At 39.2% G+C, this 20,880-nt stretch overlaps 4 protein-coding genes across 4 annotated transcripts; 2 read left to right on the top strand and 2 right to left on the bottom strand.

The window, feature by feature from the left end:
- Positions 1–2,652: 2,652 nt before the first annotated feature.
- Positions 2,653–6,338, top strand: LOC9304836 (zinc finger CCHC domain-containing protein 8). Its single transcript, XM_021019069.1, has 9 exons — positions 2,653–2,753; positions 3,342–3,678; positions 3,852–3,933; positions 4,096–4,171; positions 4,576–4,656; positions 4,752–4,888; positions 5,072–5,330; positions 5,405–5,468; positions 5,566–6,338. The coding sequence occupies exons 2-9, from the start codon at positions 3,405–3,407 to the stop codon at positions 6,114–6,116; spliced, it is 1,524 nt and encodes a 507-aa protein (XP_020874728.1). The 5' UTR covers positions 2,653–2,753; positions 3,342–3,404; the 3' UTR covers positions 6,117–6,338.
- A 119-nt stretch (positions 6,339–6,457) lies between these two features.
- Positions 6,458–7,271, bottom strand: LOC9306903 (putative invertase inhibitor). The gene has a single exon (XM_002868717.2). It carries the CDS (start codon positions 7,077–7,079, stop codon positions 6,489–6,491), a length of 591 nt encoding a protein of 196 aa, XP_002868763.1. The 5' UTR covers positions 7,080–7,271; the 3' UTR covers positions 6,458–6,488.
- A 2,782-nt stretch (positions 7,272–10,053) lies between these two features.
- Positions 10,054–11,877, top strand: LOC9304835 (probable transmembrane ascorbate ferrireductase 2). The gene is made up of 4 exons (XM_002870786.2): positions 10,054–10,405; positions 10,590–10,638; positions 11,092–11,291; positions 11,381–11,877. Exons 1-4 carry the CDS (start codon positions 10,259–10,261, stop codon positions 11,675–11,677), a joined length of 693 nt encoding a protein of 230 aa, XP_002870832.1. The 5' UTR covers positions 10,054–10,258; the 3' UTR covers positions 11,678–11,877.
- LOC9304834 (translation initiation factor eIF-2B subunit delta) lies at positions 11,855–14,865 on the bottom strand. The gene is made up of 7 exons (XM_021018572.1): positions 14,306–14,865; positions 14,099–14,218; positions 13,591–13,952; positions 12,682–13,426; positions 12,494–12,590; positions 12,347–12,401; positions 11,855–12,254 (listed from the first exon to the last, which is right to left on the bottom strand). The coding sequence occupies exons 1-7, from the start codon at positions 14,787–14,789 to the stop codon at positions 12,192–12,194; spliced, it is 1,926 nt and encodes a 641-aa protein (XP_020874231.1). The 5' UTR covers positions 14,790–14,865; the 3' UTR covers positions 11,855–12,191.
- Between the last annotated feature and the right edge of the window lie 6,015 nt (positions 14,866–20,880).

Raw genomic sequence — 20,880 nt, 5'->3', positions numbered from 1 at the left:
TAAACCTCACCCTGATCTACCCGAAACATGACTAAATCTCTATCGAGAACCCGCTCTGATACCAATTGTAAGTGCGGATGAGGTAAGATAAATTGTAGAAAGTAAACGAGACAAGAAATTTGTTAACGAGGTTCGGTTTTTCCTACTCCCCGGGACCAAGTCCAGATTTCGATTTCACTAGAACAAGAAAGCAAATTACAACCAATTAGCAAACGCGTAAAACAAGCCCAACCCTCTTGATTTACCGCTCCCTTCTATAACGTGAAACCTTAAGGATAATCTCTACCCTTAACTAAACTCCCCTTGAGTCTAGATTTAATCAGGATAACCTAACCCTGAGCTAAACTCCCCTTGAGCCTAGACTTCAAAACAAAACCACTTGATCACACAAAGCACAAAACCCGCAAAACTAAGTTGCACAAAACCGCGAAACTATGTCGCACACACCCTCTGAAAGCTCTCAATGATTTGCCTCTATGCCTTAGCTCTCTTGCTCCTCAAAGACGTCCTCAGCTCCTCCTTATATAGCCAAAACGATTTCCTAATCACCATAGGAGAAGATTTCCAATTTCCATAAGAAAAAGTAAATTTCCTTTTATACTTTTCCTTTTTCTCACCAAACTCCACTTTCATCAAGTCTTCCAAATCTCTTTAAGTCCTTTTTCCTTTGTGATTCATCCTCTAAACACGCTCCAAACATATCTTCTCAAACCTTCTAGAAACCGACACTCACACAAAAACAGTCGCATCTTGACTTACTTCTTGAGTCATTCAGCAACTCCATCAGACAAACTCTTGTATTACTTCTTGACTCATTCAACAACTTAATCAGACTGCAGCTACATCTTCATATGTCTTGTCAGACTTCCGGTTATCGTCTGACTCTTGGTTACTATTATACATTTATGTATTTATATACATGTTCATTAATTAGCTATAGATATCTATATTTATAAATACACGTCTACTTGTTCATGTACAACTACATATACATTGAGTCAGTCAACTATGGCAATCCAAGGTTTTATACATGCTCTTGTACTTGTTTTCGTGGAGACTGTCCCGGCCACGCTTTCAGTAGTTAGTGATGGAACCAACCCATACTTTGGCGATGACGATGTCTTTCATGTAACTTATTTGAAATTAGACAAAGTATAAGACCTAGATGGATAAGATGAAATATATTATACATTCATGTATTTAGATATCTATATTTATAAATGCACATATACTGGCTTATGTACTTCTACATATATAATGAGTTTTACTCATGTTGTTAACTATGTAGACGTATATATTAAAATATTGATGTGCAAGTACATCTTATGTTGGACATGCACAGCTGGAAGTTCGGTGGTAGGCCACGTAAGGGTCATTTATTAGTTTAACTGGTTGGCATTTAAGAATTGTCAGAATGTTCTTTCGATTATTTTAAGGCTGTGTTGGTACCGCCCACTCCCATGCATTTCACGAGCTCTGGTTCTTCTGTAATAAATATGTAAACCAGACCCATTTTCACTAATTATTATTCTATCGTTAGAGATAACCAACCATAATGTAGAATTCCTAATTTATGTTTCCATTTTTCTTTCTGCACTAATTCACTCTTTTTTTATTATATCCAATACTTTTTCATTTAATTTGATATTTTTGCAATTGTTTACAAGATACAGTATGTTGGAAATGAAAATATAAGCAAAATTATATGATGGTTTTCTAATAAATCTTATTCACTAACATATTTTGTTTTTCATATATTTAAATTATATCTATGTTTTTCCATATAAGTTGATTGAAGCACAAATTAAAGTTGATTTCACCTCCATCGTAATTTTTCTATTAAGTAAATCAAGTTAAATTCAACTCTTTATTAAAAGAAAAAGTTAAATTCAACTAAGAAAATGTAGTCAGAAGAGAATTTCAAGAGGAAGTATGAGATATGAAAAATAAGATTAGAAGAATAAAAGATGAACAAGGAGATGTGCAAGATAGGAAATACTGTTAAACCTAACTGAATTTCTCATTAATTAAAATTGAATTGTACGACATGGCTTTATACATAGGAAAATATGAGTTAAACATAGTCTTAAAAACTTTTTATTTTCTTGGAACTTAAAAAAATTATTTACAAAGTAATATTTTTTTAAAAAACGAAACAGTTTGAAAGAAAGCGGAAATGAAACAACATAACAGATTATAGACTATAGTTAAATAGAGTACAAACATAGTCTAAAAATTTCTACGTGTGGTTTAACTTTAAACTATGGTCAACATTTGATACTTCATATATTAAATTACATATCAAAATCTTTGACATATAATGTTTAAAATACATATCACAAAAAAATTATATACACTAAAAGTACTTACCAACAAAACAATGTATACACATAATAAAGCATATTCACTATCAATACATTGTATTCTTTTATTAATTTTTCAAAAGTGTGTTTTATGCTAACATTACTTACCAATTAAAATTTCAATTTTCAAAAAATAACCTAGTCAACTTACCAAATGATATTTTTAAGAAAATCTTAATTAAAAAGAAAAAATCAGATAAAAATTCTAAAATAATCTTTTTAACACCGTTTGGTAAGTTGACTAGACTCATACAAATTCGCTGCGTTGCGAAACATTGGATTATCATCTCTTTACTCTTAAGTCTGAGGCGGATGAATAAAACAGTCTTCTTCCTTTTGAATCTCACAGATCTATCACCATTTTTGCTTCTTCACTCCTCCATTGACTAGGTTAAGCTCTCTCTGTCTCTCAATCTTCAAACTTCTTCGTTTCTTTTCTTACTCCTGTTGGAAGATTTGTTGTTCCCGACGAAGCCTTCGTGTCGTTTCATCTCCTTCTTCAAATTTTCCTAAATTTCTTCGCGAGTATATGCTTTAGGTTTTGAATTGAGTAGATTAAGCACTGTTTTTGATTTGTAAAATCTTGAACCCTAGTTGTTTTCACAAATTGATTAACTATGGATATGCAATGTAATCTTGAAGTCTTCAACCCTAATTTTCTGGATTTTCATTTGGTTTCTGGGTAGGCGAAACGAGCTTGGATTGAAATTAATCGCTCTTGGAGCTGGGATTTTTGTTAGATTGAGATATTACTTTCTTGTTTCTTCCTTCTTAGCAATTACGTTAATTAAATGTTGAATTTTGTTGTTTAAGGGATCTTGTGTGGCTTGATTTGGATTTGATTTGTTGATTCTTTGCTTTAGGGAACTGAATCTTGTGTGCTTTATTTTGGATATGATTCTTTTGGTCTTGAATTAATGGTTCTATTTAATGTGTATTTTGTTATTGCATTTCTGATACTGTAGTTTCTTGTAACAGGGTATTTTTATGGGTGGTTAGTGAAATTGTTTTGAGGATATAAGCTTTTAATTTTGTTTTAAAATGGAAGCTGAGGATGTGCTTGACCTTGAATCTGGGAATGGGTCTCCTGAGGCTAATTCTTTAGTTGGTAATGATGAGAACATGAAAGGAAATTTAGATGTGGAGAAGGATTTGGATTTAACGGAAGAGAATTTGAGAACTGTCGGTGGCGGGGAGTCTGGGGAAATATTAACAGAGCAGGTTAGTGATGTGTTCAATGCTAGTGTGGCGGTAGATGAGAAAGTGGGTATCCAAAAGGAGACACTAGTTCACCGCACCACTTTGGATGTTAGTTGTATCCTTCTTTTGCTCTTCTATATATAAGGTTGCTTGCATTCTCTGACCTTTTCTTTGTGATAAGACATGGCACTTGATCTGTTTCTGTAATTATTTGCTGCTCAGAGTCTCAGACTTGATGTCTGTGATTATGTTATCTTCTTCTGTTTTTTCCGTAATTCCTTATGTCAGCTAAAGCGGGTGTGAAAAGACCCCGGACATCGTTTGACGAACAGCAATCTACAGTCCATGTTACTTATAAGGACTTAACAAGGTTAGATGAAAAAAGAGTCATAACTCAACTGCATGTAATTTTAAGTTGCATCATATGGTATTTACGTTTGAACTTAAAATTGGAATGCTCAAGCATTTCTGTTATTATGCGATTCCCAGCTTTACCACAATGTTTTAATTGTTAGTGGACTGCATCTTTCAGAGCTAGTAAACAGAAGCTGGAAAGTTTATTACGGCAATGGTCAGAATGGGAGGCTGAAAATACGTCCTTGGTTCAGGTATCTCTGAATGGAGAAGGTCATCTTACTCTCTAAAATGTTATTTGTAGCGAAAGATAACAGTGACTGTTATCATCTTTCAATATTTGATCAATTTAGATTTTGTTAAGAGAATCCTTATTGTATATCGAGCTGAATAAAACATGATACTAGATTGTTTACCATATAAAGTATCTATTATCATGCATGCTGTAGATCTCCGATATTCTGTCCTTGCTTTAAATAGGTCATAGCCATATTAGTACTGAGATACCGACTATTTGTTGTATGTAAAAGTTTTACTAAGGCATGTTTATCATATTCCCGAATACCGAACTCTTTTAGTTCATATGATAAAGATTTCAGACTTTACATAGGGAACTTCTTGTGACTAGGTTTTTATTCGAATAAAATTTTTGACTCAGGATCAAGTACAGCCATTAGAATCTGGTGAAGAGACATATTTCCCTGCCTTACGTGTTGGATTGCAGAAGACTTCGTCTGTGGTGAGTGAAAATGTTGTCAGCGCTATTAGAACTTCTTAACTATTCATATCAGTAATCTTCATGACATGCCAATTGGTGCATTCTTGCATATGCAGTCATTCTGGATCGACAACCAAACTGGTCCAAAGCCGCTGGAAGAGTTTGTTCTAGTGGAAAGTAGCACCACTCCTCTTTATGACCGTAAATTTGCAATTGGTTTAAATTCAGCAGATGGCTCAAGAAACTTGGAAGGGTAAATGGAATCTAAAATTTGTAACAACTTCCACCTGTTTCTTATTTTATCTTCCACAGATCGTGATACATCCTTTAATTCTGCTTTGCTTACATTTGCTGTAGATTGACCTAACAGTGAATGTTGTAGTGGTCTTGCAATGGGTGCATTCATGTAATATATTTAATGTATTTATTGTTTCAGGGGATTGGAGAATATTGATGATGATCCTCCACGTTGCTTCAATTGTGGTGCCTATAGTCATTCCTTAAGAGAATGTCCAAGGCCTTTTGATCGATCAGCGGTTAATAGTGCTCGGAAGCTTCAGAAATCTAAACGAAATCAGAGTACTAGTGGGCCCCGTCTACCATCGAGATATTATCAAAAACCTCAAAGTGGAAAGTATGATGGTTTAAAACCCGGCACACTTGATGCAGAGACACGTCAGCTTCTGAATCTTGGGGTAATTTTGAACCTTTTTCTGTGTATTGTTTTAACAAAATGAGTATTCTAATCAGTTCCTTTCCTCTTGTGAAGGAACTAGATCCTCCTCCTTGGCTTAACAGAATGCGAGAGATTGGGTACCCTCCAGGATACTTAGGTAAGCCTTTCTGCTCTGTTTTACTATCAGGTTATGTACATCGAAACTATACCAGATGTTCTCATGCCTTCTCTTGTATCCTGGGGTACGTCTCTAGCTCCAGAAGATGACCATTTGTCTGGAATAACTATATTTGGAGAAGAGGTGGAGACTCGGGAGGAATTAGAGAGTGAGGATGGGGAAATCTTGGAAAAAGCAAACTCTCCAGAGCCACAAATGAAAAAGACAGTTGAGTTTCCGGGAATTAACGCTCCCTTCCCAGAAAACGCAGATGAGTGGCTTTGGGAAGCTGCACCTTCACATAGGAACAGCAGCAGAAGCGGCCGATGGCAACAACAAAGAGCAAGCAGAGGACTTGATTACAGAGACGATGGTCAGCTTGGTGTTGAATCATCCAGTTATCCTCCAAGGTATGGCAGTAGATATGATTACGGGTATGGTTCAAACGATTATAGTTCTAGATCAAGAAGTCCGGGCATAGATAGATCTGTATCCGAAAGAAGTAAGAGGGATTATTCTTCTTACGATGCTGATTTCCGAGAGAGAGATAGAGATAGAGACAGGAACAGAGATAGGGACAGAGAAAGAGACTGGGATAGGGACAGGGACGATCGTGATTGGTCTTATAGATTAAGCAACAGAAGATAAATTGTGAGATTGTTAGCTATGTATGTGTGTATGTGGAGGTTAGGGTTTCATTTTCTACTCTCTCTTTCCCTCTCTCTATGTTGGTTTTGTTGTTGTATCATGTCCATGAAAGTGGAAGCTTTTTTCTAGTTATCAGACTTTGGCTTTTGAAGCTTAAGGTTTTACTATTTTGGGTATGTCTTCACCTCTTAAAATGGAAAGTTAGTTACTCATGTTTCTTAATACAGACTATACAGTAGATGTTTGGAAATGTTACACAAAGATACATGAGAGATTATTTGTTACGCAATCATTTTCGATGCGTTGATTGACACAAAAACCTACAAAAGAAAACAAAAAAAAAAAGCCTAAAATGTCTTCATTGAAAACGATTTAGAAAGATAGAGATGTGATAGAAGAAGAGAGCATATTGATAATACAAAGAGCAATCTGGCCCAATTTAAACAACTTGTAATTGTCACCACCAATTGGAGACGTCCACGTCATCGCACCACCACCACCGTCGTCTCTATCCCTAAACCCATCCTCACACGTCACGGCGGATTCCATGGCTGTGGTAACCATCACATTCACCGTCCCTAACTCTTTCCTTGCAATAAAAACTCTCACTGCCTCCTCTAATCTATCCGCAGCGTCCTCGTAAAGCTCAAGGCAGTCACGAAGGCAAGCACCGCGGAAACCACCGTCGTCCTCACTTATCAGAAGCTGTTGAATGGTGGTAGCGGTCGCAGTGGCGTTGTCGAGAGCTTGAAGCATTGGAACTAGGGCAAGAGAAGAAAGATTGGTCGGAGAAGGAAGATCGATTGGTGAGTTGTTGAGAGAGGAGACACAGAAGTTGTAATTGAAGATCGTGGATTTCGCTGCGCAAGATTTGCAGGTTTGTTCGATCATATCGGACGTTGAGTTTACTTGTGAGACAAGGAAGAATAAGAAGATAATGTAGAAAACTTGAGAGAGCTTCATTGTTTTTTTAGTTAAGAGATTCTTCTTAATTCTTTTGTTTGGTTATATATAGAGAGAGATGAATGTGTGTATGTACGACGTCGTTTTTGTGTTGTGGGAATATTTGACTATGTAAGAACGTTGAGTAAAGTGTCATCAACAATGGGTTTCACTTGCTTCTACTCTAATACAAATGTACTGCTCAAGCAATTGTTTCGGTATTATGAGATCATTCTGCGTTAAATGTAAATTAGAAGAAAATTAAAGTTGTCAAATGTCATTATTGCATGGACAATCACTTTTGAAAAATGATTCAAATTCAAAGTGAGAAATTTGCTTCAAATTTTATTTTTTGGGTTAATTAAGTTTCACTTCGAAGATAATACCGTTCTTTACGATTACATTTTTCAAAAGATTTTTATTATTACCAGAAAAAAGTCAAAGAAAAAAATTATTACTAAATTACCTGCGGTAGACTTGTTTTTGATTTTATAGCAGCTTTCTTAGCTTTTTAGCTTCATCCCGCTCCTTCACCAGTTGAGCATTTCTTGCTTCACCGATCTCGTTGATAGCTTCCGTCATCTTTTATCATCCTTTGAAACCTCAAGGAGATGTGCTCCTGTTTTCTTGAGGTCGTATGTAATCCAGCCATCAACAATTTCATTGAGCTTTGTTAACTGAGACTCGTTCACTGTTCTTCCTCTGAGAAGTGAGATATTTTCCTCAAGCAAGGAGGCCTCAAACTCACCCATCTGCTTGGAATTTTCTTCAAATAGGATTTTTCCATACTTGTGCTTGAAGGAATACTTACCCACATCAACAGAATCAGAATCAGAAAACTCTGTAACAATCTTGTCATGCCGAGGAAGACTCTCCTGGATTTTTGTAGCTCCCACCCAGCTCAACTTCCCCCAACTGTCGGACAAACGAAAGGTTGGGTTTTGGAATGATGATTCGAAGAAGTGATGGTTTTGTGGATTGAGGTGAGGAAAAGCTTGAAAACTTTGGCTCTTTCCATTTTTCTCTCAAGATTTGTTCTCTGCAATTTTTTGCTTTTAGAATTGTGATGTGAAAGAGTTGAGATTGCTTTTAGAATTCTCCATTTCAAATATACATATAAACTTAATATTTCTTTTGTTCCGATTTAGAAAATCTCTAATGGTAATTGCTTTTTTTTTTTTTTTCCAACTAATTGTGAGCAATTTGATTTTCAATTTTTAACAGATTTAATAGAAAATGGTTGAACAACAACGAAATCGACAAGCTCCTCAAGAATCTACATTACTTAGACAATATGTTAATGATCAAAGTGAGTTTGGAAACGGTTTATTAGTTGTTTTAGTTGTTTAGTTTTTTTAGTTCAAACTTATTTGATAGGTTTGATAGGTTCCAACTCTCAAACTCATGTACATAACAACACAAAACTAGTACACATATACATTATGTCTTGATTACCTTTATCTTGATTATCTTTGTTTTGATTAAGAAAAAGATAAAGAATCATTTAGTTAACTTATTTTCCTATATTGAAATGAACTTACAATTTAACTAAGGAAAAACTACATTATTCCTATTATCTATGTCATTGTTTATATCTTTTGTTCCTCCAATGTTAATGCTATTCGATCATTTTGTACGAAAAAAATAAAATTAAAAATTCTCATATATTTTTGTTCACTACAAAAATACAAAAATTTTGTCATAGAAAGATTAAAAAAACAAACTTTTTTACTTCTATGATACATACATCCCATAGTTACTCAAAACAAAAATTATATTTATTAATTGACATTTCACCCAAGTTCATAATTAAGGTAGTATGTATTTGACTTTGGCAGTGAAGATCTTAAAAAATGTGTATTTCTATGAGATATTATATGAAATATTGAAAATCTTCAAAAAAATATCTTCCTATAATTCTTCATGCATCCATTTTTTTCATTTATTTGTGCATCTTCTACTTAATATTTTTCTTAGGTATCGTTTCCTCATACATATTCTTGGAGTGGAATTCGCACCTTCGAATCCACCTACGTAAACATTAATTGGGCACTTAGATTTGTACTAGGCCCTTCAGCCCACGAAGAATAAATGCGCAACTAGCAGCAGATCAAGAACAAGTCAAAAGGAAATTTTGGAACGGACCTGAAATATAGGAACAGTTGGCGCGGACCTCGGACCAAATGACCTAGTGAAGACCTATATAAAGAGTGAGGATGACGTGGAGAAGAGGATGATGGCCTACCTGCTATAAACACCTAGCACTTTACATACTTGTATTGACAAAATATCTCATGTACTCACTCAATTATCATCAATAAAATGCATTCGTTCTTAAAAATTAAATTCTCAGAGTTTCATTAAAGATCTAGCCCTTTTTCTCATAAAACCTAACTACAAATCTCGAGTGTGGATTTTAACATCCACACATATGAAAACAAACATGGATGACTTACATCATCGTCGACAAGTCGTGATGTAGTTGTTTGGCAAGTTGTTCATATTACTTACGTCAACGTAGAGAAGTTTGTAAAGAATAAATATTGCTTTAGCCTACAAAGAGAAAAATGGACATTTGAAAAATTAATCACTAAAGAAACATTCAGAAAGAAATATAAAGTATAATTTATATATTTTTACCGTGTTTATACCAGCGTTCAAATGTATATTTTTCAACAGTAACACATGTGAATCTCAATCTCATGGACTCTACGGAAAAAGTTGTGGTCATGCCCTCTTTTTGTTGGTCGTAAGAGAAAAAATATTCACTTAACTATCTATTTGTTGTATGCGGTCCAAACGAGCTGATCTGTCTTAGTCCTAAAAAAAAGTTTATGATCAATCCGTTTGATATCTCCCTATACATGAAGGCATATTGTAGTAGATTTATTATTTTTTTTTTTAGTGAAAAATCAAACCGTAAAAAGTGGCCATTTAAAAGATATTTTTTTTAACACGAAAAGCAAAGTATATATTCCTAAAATTAAAAAATATAATAATGTTTCGGGCAAATCGCTCTGGTTGACTTCAAAAGTCGAGTAATTGTAATAATCCTGCATCGCCGATCTAAAACAGAGCCGGTGGTTTCTTCTTCATTCAGAAATCCCCAAAATTCGACTAAAAACTAAAACCCTAACCCTAATTCATCCTGATTTTGATCGCCGTAGAAAGTATAATCGACTCTCATTTCCGAGCATAAGATGGTGGTTCCGGTGCTGGGTGGATTCCCGATCTTCATGGTAGTGAGAGTTTTGGGTCTCATCATCGCGGCTTTGGTTTTGACATGGACTGTTCATTACAGAGGAGGCTTAGCTCTTTCTTCTGATAACAAAGATCACATCTTTAATGTAATTTGATTTAGATTGTTGTTCCTGTTGCTGTGGTCTGAGATTCATATTTCTTTATTGTGTTGTTGAGATATTGAAATTTGGATTTTACTTTTCTGTGTGTGATCACAAGTTGTGATCTTGGGATGCATAATGTTCTCAATCCAAAGATGTATCTGATGATGTCAAATTTCTTTGTTTGCAGGTCCATCCAGTGATGATGGTGATTGGACTCATTCTCTTCAATGGAGAAGGTAAGCAAATAATCTCCTACACATGTTTCCTTATGTTTTAGATATATTTGTTACTTATGAGCACGTTGACATTATTGATTTGTGTTTCTTTTCTTGAGGATGTTTTGTTAGCGTTTGTAGGAGTTTAGCGTCTTAACTTCATATCATAGACTTGAAATTGTAGTATGTCCCGTTCATCCGTCTGGCGACTATTCTAATGTCAAGAGGTTCAGTATTCATTGAATTGGGTTTCATGTTCGATTACCGCATTCTTCATCTGGACTGTGATGTTCTTCAAATTGCCTTTTTCTAACATTTGAATAGATTGATATTATTTGTCAAGAGGTTGAGGATTCATAGTAACATTTTTCTTGTTTAATTACCGCATTCTTAATTCGTCAAAGAGACCATGGACATGTTATGGGATTTTCAGTTTTTCGTTTCTAACATGTTGGGTACCTTCAACTTATGCAGCAATGTTAGCATATAAGTCAGTTCAAGGTACAAAGAACTTGAAGAAATTGGTTCATCTTACACTACAACTCACAGCTTTTATTCTAAGCCTGATCGGAGTATGGGCGGCTCTCAAGTTCCATATTGACAAAGGGATCGAAAATTTCTACAGTCTCCATTCATGGCTCGGCCTTGCTTGCCTCTTTCTCTTTGCATTCCAGGTACACTCTCTTCTGACTTCTCTTAAGACAACAATCTCCATTACTCGTAAGAATAAATACCAAGAACTCAAATCTATTGTTACAAACAGTGGGCTGCAGGGTTTGTGACGTATTGGTACCCGGGTGGTTCAAGAAACAGCCGAGCCAGTTTGATGCCATGGCATGTATTCTTAGGAATTTACATATATGCATTGGCGTTAGTGACTGCAACCACAGGGATACTTGAGAAGGCGACGTTCCTGCAAGTGAATCAGGTGATAACTCGGTATTCCACAGAGGCAATGTTAGTCAACACAATGGGCGTTCTAATTCTTATTCTTGGCGGTTTCGTGATACTCGGTCTGGTTACTCCGGTCAATGGCAAGGATCATGTTCTCACACAATAGAGTAAAACCTCAAAAAGATCTCTTTCAACATTTCGACCTATCGAAACATTGTTTATTTAAGAGACCATTTGTGATGTAATTGAGTTTTGTTGAAGTGATTTATTGAGCAGTGCATACCCATTACCCTAATGTATTACAAATAACGCATGAGAACACATGTTGGCCCATGGCAAATACTGAACCAAAAAAAAATTGGCATAGAATCTGAGAAAGATTTGTATCAAACTCTATGAGAAGGGAGAGTAAGAGAAGCCTCACTCATACATCACAGACAAAGAAAAACATCACCGATATTGATAAAATCTTCCCGGAGAGGCGGATGATGAATCGCACTCTTCACAGAGTCAAAAGTTACTAAAAACATGTCAAGGCCAAAAAAATGAATCCGGTACTCAGGAAAAGAAGCGGGTGAGGGAGGCAGTGCCAGTAGTTATTCTATGCGGGTTGTGACGAGAAGAGCCTGAGCTAGAGGAAGGGGTTGGAGAAGAAGAGCTTTCGCAAAAACGAATTTTGCTTAGACAAGCAAGTGTTCTTTCTGATATTCTCTCACGATGACAGGCACGCTTGTGGGAGGTACCTGAATAAGGAAACATGGTCAGTGTTCGATAGTTTCAGATTCTGAATGAGTGAAGAATCTGTGTTGCTATGTTTTAAGAGACGATATCTTACCATGCCATAATCTGTGATTATCATGGAAATGTAATCTGAAGGTGTAGCATCATACCTGTCATTAGCAAAATCACAATCGGATATAGTGGCAGAGAAGAATAGTATTAACAGTACATTGTTTCACTTCTTTGATTAACACAAGCTTACATCAAGTTCAAAAACTGCAGGTTTGCATTGTTGGTCAAGCCATCTAAGTAGTTTATGTCTTCTCTTCCATGAACTTTTGAAATAGCATTTGGATCACCTATAGGTTAAAAAAGCAAGAAATCCAATGTAAGGTAAAACAAAATCAAAGACGGTATAAGATATTGATATCGAGAGAATATATTGCATACCGAGTTCATTGGAGCATATTGAATCCAATTGCACCCTCTCATGGAACTTGTAGGCTTCGCAACATACAAGCACAGGAACACGGAATGCATTTGCAACCATTGCAACACAAGCAGTCCCAACCCTCGAGTAAACTGTTCCGTTAGACAAAACTGATGAGGCACCCAAAAACACTTTGGTGACTTCGTGCATGATATATGAAATGGCATTTATATGAGTGTATGTACAGTTAATGCCTCGTTTGATCAATCTACGAAGCAGTAGCTGCCCTTCAAGCTTTGGGCGAGAATCCACCACCAAGACACGAAACTTCTTCCTGAGTTCATGTGCATGTAGTAATACCATCTCAACAGCCGTGGGAGATCCATAGGTCAGAAGGACATCACCGTCTCTGATTTTAGTAACAGCATGTTTGACTATCACCGTATCTGCCCCTATGATCTTATCGTTAATGAACCGTTCAATATCTGACTGAAGAGCAGCTTTTGCTTCAGATTCAGAAAGTGTTATAGGCAGCTTTGCAATCCTGTTTTTCACAAATCGGATTGCGTTTCCCATGCTAATCGAAAGCGGACGGCATTCAATTAGGAAAGACACATAGCTACTTATTTTCGCAGTCATGTCCCTGTTAAGAGACTTCTCAGGCGGTGTCGAATAATCTTTGACAACCTCTTGGAATGCTTGGAGCATCGCAATACACCTGGCATTGCCACCAGAGATATCCCCAGAAAGATATTGAAGACCAACCTGATAACCACAACAACTGAGACTCATTCAGTACACAAATAACATTCATCTTAATGAATCAATAGCAACCACTCATTAGAACTACCGTTTCCTTGTATTAACAAAGAGATTATTAATAATATATTACAAGCACCAACCAAGTGAATTCAAGAGAAACCAAATACCTTGTACACAGCAGGATGCATAGGGTCAAGTTGGAAGAACTTAGTCTCGAGATCAGGAAGTTGAGTGCCATGCTCATACTGAGGCAAATGCCTAAATAGCTCAACCCTGTTTTTAGCCTCGGTCTGTTTTACAACAGCACGTCTTTTGGCCTTCACGACTCTACTCTCATCATCATACTGCATACGGGGATGAGGAGCATCTTTCTTTCTATCTTTCTCAGATGGACCTCCCTTCTTCTCAGCTGCGCCAGCAGCAACGGTAACATCATTCTTCTGAGATGTAGCCTTCGCAGGTTTAGCAGCTTTAACACTTGTTGAAGCCACCGAGGCTGAGGTCACTGGTGGTACCTTCCCACCATCAGCTGATATATCACAGTATTACACAAGACTGATCAAGATATTGCAAAACTCACAACGATAACACAACAAAGCAACCAGCAGCAAAATACATCCGTGTAAACATTCTCTGCGATAAAATCACACAATGGTATAATTCGTAAAAATGCACCTTTTGCAGCAGCTTTAGCAGCTCTTTGAGCTTCTTGAATAGCTCGTCTCTCAGCTTTTGTGGTTTTCTCTTTCAATGGCTTCTTCTGGTCACTCTGCACCTCCATTCCACTAGCCTTCTCTGCAATTAAACAACATTGTGAATCCATTAGCCTTCAATATCCTAAAGAACCAATTTCCAAATCAATCAAGATCAACGTGACAGTACCAGAGAGTCCAGGAGGCATGGTAACAACAGAGACAGTGGTTAATCCACTAGCAGGAACACTACTAGATTTAGCCGCAGCCATAGAACCCATTCCAATACCAGGAAGCGAAGAAGCAACAGGAACAGAAGATTTTACGAAACTACCCCTGGAATGGCGTCCAGGAGACGCCGTCGTTGATCCGTCAGGGAAATCACGGCGGCTGGAGTAAGAAAACGAAGAAGGAGATACGGCTGACGCAGCAGCACCAGCAGCGGCGGCGCGAAGAGGGAAAGTATCGGAGGAATTGTGAAGAGGAGGAGGAATCATGACGGGGGAGAGTGAGTTACCGGAAGGAGAAATGGTGGAAGAAGAAGAAGCGGAGGCGGCAGCGATCGGGTCGGGTTGTTGTTGAGTAGATGAAGAATCGGGTTGAGATGATGTGAAGAAACCGACTTGTCGGACCTTTGGATCCACTACGGCGCGAGGGTTCCGTCGAGACTCCATCGCGTCGGAGAAGAAGAAGCTATCGAATTTTTATTATTAGCAAATTTTGGTTTTGGGGATCGAATTTATTTTTTTGTTTTCCCATACGAATAAAACGGAGCATAGGGTTTTTAATTTTTTTTAATTTTATTTATATATTAATTTCCGTGATAATTTATTTTTTATTTTCAGATTTATCCGATGTTGGCAGTCCAGTCCTAGTCACTTAACAGTCTTCCTTTGTTCTTTTGTTTTGTTTGTTTAGTATTAATCCATTTGCAATTTGTTTTTTATTTTTTTATTTTTTTTTTGTTTTCGTCAAACACCATTTTATTAAGTAGTCGGATGGAGACTTTCCTCTAGGGAAAGCCAATCCGGAGCCGATGTGCTTACATGGGAGAATAAAGAACCTCGTGCTCTTGCCTTTTTTGCAAGGCAATCAGCACGAAAATTGTTACGACGAGGAATAAACCTAATAGAGAAAGATGGGAAAGAAAGCTTCAAAAGCTTAAAAAGTTGTAATTCTACTGCTAAGGTAGGCCATTCAGATGGATTCTCCAAAATAGAAATTAGCTCGGAGCAATCTGTGGCGAAGCCAAAACTTGTCATCGATTCTGAGATGAGGCATTCCATTGCCCAGAGAAGGGTTTCAAATTCTGCTTGCAAAGGCGATAATCCCCGACGAGAACTTTTCAATCCAAGCAATATAGGGGATTCTTTATTCATAATGATCCATCCGTGCCCACTGAGAGTGTCAGTAGCGTGCCAAGAGCCATCAATTTGGCATTCAGGTGAAGTGTCTCCTGAGATTGAAAGATTAGATGGGTGTCTCGTGGTTTCAACGAGGAGGTCCTCTGGAGTATTTGCCGCCTTCCAATCCTTTGCCTCTTGAAATGCATGATCTAGCGTGTTTTGAGGAGATTCACGAACATTTTCAAAGATAAAGCTATTTCGAGCCTTCCATAGATACCAGAGTATCCATGGAAAAAAATGTCCAATCTCCTCTCCATTCATCATCCCTTTAGCTCTCCAGAATAGAAAGTCCAAATTTGAGAAAAGGGACTGACTAGGGAAGCATGAAGGTAATGATGGGATCGGTGAAAGAGCCCAAGTTTGAAGCGCTGGTGGGCATTCAAAGAGGAGGTGATTAATTGTCTCCTCCTCAGCGCCACATCTTAAGCAGTGCTTCTCCTTACCGATGTGTCGGTAGAATAAGGTATGGTTTGTAGCCAAACAACCTGATAAACATTGCCACACGAAATGCTTAAGCTTTCGTGTAGTTTTTAACTTCCATACTTGTGCCAGAAGGGGAGTGATCCCCGGTCCCTGAAAAGGGTGGTCACAAGTAGGGCGAGAGAGTTCCCGCGCAGCCTAGTATCCTGACTTAACAGAATAGTTGCCAGATTTTGTCCCGTTCCAGCTATAGCCATCGCTCAAATAAGAGCGACTTGGTCGGATACCAAGAATCAATGGTATATCCGAAGGGTCGATTAGGGCATGCAGCCTGTCAAGTATCCAATGTTTGGAAACAGGATCAATGAAATGATCCACATAAAGATGTGGATCTCTCTCGGTCGTCTTGCCTTTGGCAGGGCGAGCCGGAATGTCGGGAATCCATGGGTCTAACCAAACTCTGGTGTTTGTGGATGTCGGATTCACACACTCAAGTATTTTGTTAAGTGGGAAAGATTATTCTTGAGGGACAAAAATGAATACGTAAGAACTTGTAAATTGATACGAGAATTGCTATATTATTTCTCTCCTTAGAGGAAGATCCTTTTACATGGCCATTGGCCTCTATATTTATACATAGATAAACGACATTAAAATGAGCAATTAAGTACAATTATTCCTTCTTAAATGTGTCCGTTTTGATTCTTCGACTTTAATGCTCAACGTTTGAATTTGAGTTGACTTTGATCTTCATGGGCCTCGCCTCCTTTGGCCCAAGTATCTTTGAACCGACTTACCCGTGTCTTCTACACCGAACTCGTGTCACAGTGCAGTCACTTCGGATTATCGAAATGGTGACAACCACTTCGACCGTCCCTTCGGCTCATGGGTCTAATGGGCTTCATCCTTTATGGGCCATTATCTTGATTACGTGGCAATCTTTGGTTGGTCTCGTACTTCTGGTGCGGGATCCGACACCAACAATTAGCCCCCCAAGTTCTTCGAAGTGCTATTCCAATTCGGAGGACTTTAAATGCTCAAGTGGCCAAAGATTGCGCTCGAGAATCTTTCTGATTTCCCGCCGAAAATCTCATCGCTCCTTTAATTTCGGCACTAGCCATTTTTAACCGAGTGACATCTGTCATCATTATGACCGTATATTGATTAATTACTATTAAAACGGGAAAAACCTTCCCACTTCCCACACGACTTCCGAGGCGGTTTCATCATTAGCTTGAGGTAACTTCTTTTCACCATTACTCTCTTCTTTTACTTTTGTACTTTAATCAAAACCTCTCTCTTCGTTCCTTCACCAAAACCCTTCTTCGCCGGATCTTGAATTTCTCTTTCTTCCCAATGACTTCCGATTCCGATAGACCCGAGTCTCCGTCTTTCGACGAGAGGCGTTCTAGTAACGACGAGTGCACCCGCCCTGGTGATATTGCTGGTCCGCACTTTAGGTCCACTTGTACTCTTCAATCCCTCGAGCGATTGAGAGAGCTTTGCCGGATTCCGCCGGAAATTATGGCGGAAGCTCAAATAGCTTCCCCCACAGAATCTCCAGAGAACCATCGCGATGGTTACTTCTGTGTGTATGAGATTTATTTCAAGGGTTGCGGGCTGACCTTTCCTCTTCCCGAAGCCCTAATTTTATACCTAGCGGCTCTTGAAATCGCTCTTCCTCAATTAACCCCCAATCTTCTTCGTACTATTCTCGGCATTATAACAATCGCGGCGGAGGCCGGTTACGTTATCGGAGTCGCCGAACTAAATGAGCTTCTAAGCGTGAGAAGCTCATCGAAGAAAACGGGGTATTTCTCAGCATATCCTAACGCCAGCAGGAACATCATTTCGCATCTTCCAAACAAGGATGAAAATTGGCATCATCCTTGGTTCTTGATTAAGAAAACTCCCGCTTCGATTGGAAATCTTGCAGATTTCCTCCCTTCGAAGTGGTCGGCGAAACCTGGTAGAGATTAGGTTGCCCGTATCTTTCCCGGTTGTTTCTTTATTTTTATTAACTAACACCGTTGTTTCATTTCGCAGCTTTCATCGCTTCCAATCTCCCATCTGAAGAGTTCATCGAATTCTTCAAAATAATTCTTGAAGGGGAAACCCTTTGGAATTCCTTCACTCTCGAACGATTCATAGAGGCTAACCACAGACTCAGGATGAGTCCACCTGGTCATCTTCACCAAATTCCTCCCCCTCCCTTAACTCAGGGAATGTCATCTCGGGCCCTTGCGGCCAAACGTAAGTTGCTTTCCAAGCCGATGGCTGAGGCTTGCGAGGAGAAGAAAAAGTTTCTCGCGACTTCTATAGACAAGAAAGACTACAGTAGAACCTTGCTGGTTGATGATGGCAGCACTGAGGGAGCTCGATCTGTCGCTTCCTTCAGATCAACTCCTCGTCGTGATCGTCGCGACTCACGTTCTCCTCGGAGGGATCGATCTCCTCGTCGTGATTCACCTCGTCCTTCCCGAGACGATTTTAGTAACGAGCCAATTAAGAACTTGGTTCGCCGAAAGAGAGAAAAGTCCTCTCGCAGTGATCTTTCCCCGCAGAGGGAAAAGTCAAGGGCCCGGACTGACCGCTCACCTCGGTCATCCCCTCCTTCTGAACCAATGGGTCCTCCACGACCGGTTGACATGTCCTCCTCTTCCCAGTCTGATAGTGGAAAGACCGCCCGGAGCGCATCCCCGAAAAAAGGAGATTCTGAATCTCGAGATGCTCCCTCGAGGCTGAAGCCTGCTCTTGTACCTCAAGTCAAATCGCTTTCAGGTTTGGTGATTTACACACACTTAAACTTTTGTCTTTATTAAAATTCCAATTTTTACAATTCTTCCTTCTTCGCAGCTATGGAGACAGAAGGCAGCGTCTTCCGATGCTTCAAGACCCGTTCGGGTTCGATCTTGCCAGATTTCAACAAATGGCGCCCTGCGATTCGTGAACGTTATTTGCTTCACGCGCATCACTCATCTCGGGTTAGTCCCGCTTTCTTTTATGTATATTTTTATTGTATTGCCATTCTGCGAACTGACTCGTCATCCCGGGTTTATGTATAACGCCAGGCTCAAAGCGAATTTAACGACATGATCGAACATTACGAAGGGTTGGTCATTGGCCGGGAGAAGGAGAATGACATGTTGACAAAGAAACTCTCCGCCCTTGAGGCCGAACTCAGTTCTTCTGCCGGCTCCAAGCATGATCTGGAGGACAAAGTCGACAATTTAACATCCGAGCTTGCGCAGATAAAGGGGGAGCTGCAGGGTCAGTACGACCAGAACTTCAAACTCCAGGAAGAGTTTTCTGGTATTCAAGGTAGGCTTCAAGAGTCCGAATCAAACGCTGATTCCCTGAACAACCAACTCATCGAGCTCAACGCGAAGTACAAGGCGATCGCCAAATTGCGTGACTCCGAGTTGGCGAGGTCGGCATCAAAAGCCAGAAAAGAGGTCAAGGGACGCGGGATGGAGTTGATCCAAGGAGCCATCCGATTCATGCAGACTGAGAAGGCTAGGTCTGACTTGGAATCTGACATCAAGGAGCACGAGAGCAACCTGATCCTGTTGGATCAAATCCATGATGCAGATTTCTCCGAGGATCAAGAGAGAACCGAACTATCGGCTAATCTTTCTGAAAAGCGGAGTCGCTTGGCAGCTCTTCCTACTTCGACCTTCAACCCTCAGGACTTCGAGGAATTCTTCACCGAATCGCCTCCTATAAGCGAATCAGGTCTAGACTGGGCAGGTAATGCTTGGCTCCTGACATTTATTACCTTTCCTTTTCTTGCACCTTTGATTGACTGGAATTATTATTCCTAGGCTCAAGTGGGGCGGAGGACGTTGTCCCGCCCGTAGCTCCTATGGTGTCGGAGGTCACCCCGGAGGTTGGTTGTACCGTGGAGAGCGGATCAAGAGTTTCATCTGACCAAGCAGCTGCCAAGGAGGCGAATGAAGCTTCGACTGTTGAGCCGGATTCCGAGGTGGCTGCTGCTCCGTAGTGGCTGTGTCCACTTTAAATTGGGGATTGTCCCTTTTATTTTAAGACTTAATTTCGGACTTATTTTTGGCCTAAGGAGGCTTTATTGTTTCTTTTGAACAAGATATTTGCCTGAGGAGGCTTTTAAACCTTTCTAGGTTGTGACCCAAGGGGGTTTGGTTAAAATTATATGCGGGTTTGCAAAGTCCGCTTTTAACCTTTTGTGGCCATGTGGTTATGCTTTTGAGATTTTTAGGTTGATCAGACCTTTCTCTTTAGAATGCGAGAACTGAGCTCGGCTTAAAGCGAGTTCCCCACTTCGGGTTTAGTTAACTCGATAAACTTACTGGGCTTGAGCCTTAGAAACTTTTGTAGTTAATGCGACGGTTGCGCTTTCCCTTCTTATAAGTAAGGAAAACGGCTCGTCTTTAATGCAAAAAATGCTTTTTCTCGATTTCCAAAAATGGTTTAAATCACTCGGACACACTACCATTATTGGGTTTATGGTTCCAAGACAAACCCTAAATCATTATAAATAAAGGCTTACCTACTTCTAAGCTTTATTTAAGCATGGCTTTAGAATCTTACTTGAGAAATATTTTAAGAATGGAAAACGAAACAGTAGCCCCCGTTGATCCCGGCAGCCCACTCTTTTTGTCCGGCGACGGCTTTGAACCGGCCGGCATTCTCTTTCCTCACGCCGTCTTTCACTTTCCTCCGAAGGAGAAGAAAGAGGCTTGCGATTTTATTGACAAGGTAAGTTTTAAAGTTTTTGATTTAAAACTTCTTGTTTCGTCTTATTCACTCATTTTTATGCTAGGTCGCCGACAAGCACCGTCGCTTGTGTGAAGAGAGGCAGCGGCTGGGACTCAAAAGGCAGACGCTCGAGGCTCGTATCGCTCGGGTGGAAAGGAAGATACGGGCCTTGGAGAGTGATCCCTTTCAATGGGAGTGGCGG

The sequence above is a fragment of the Arabidopsis lyrata genome (assembly GCF_000004255.2).
Source record: "Arabidopsis lyrata subsp. lyrata unplaced genomic scaffold ARALYscaffold_7, whole genome shotgun sequence".
Lineage (NCBI taxonomy): Eukaryota > Viridiplantae > Streptophyta > Magnoliopsida > Brassicales > Brassicaceae > Arabidopsis > Arabidopsis lyrata.
Note: the sequence above shows the minus strand (reverse complement) of the source record. Positions and strands in the feature narration are given on the sequence as shown.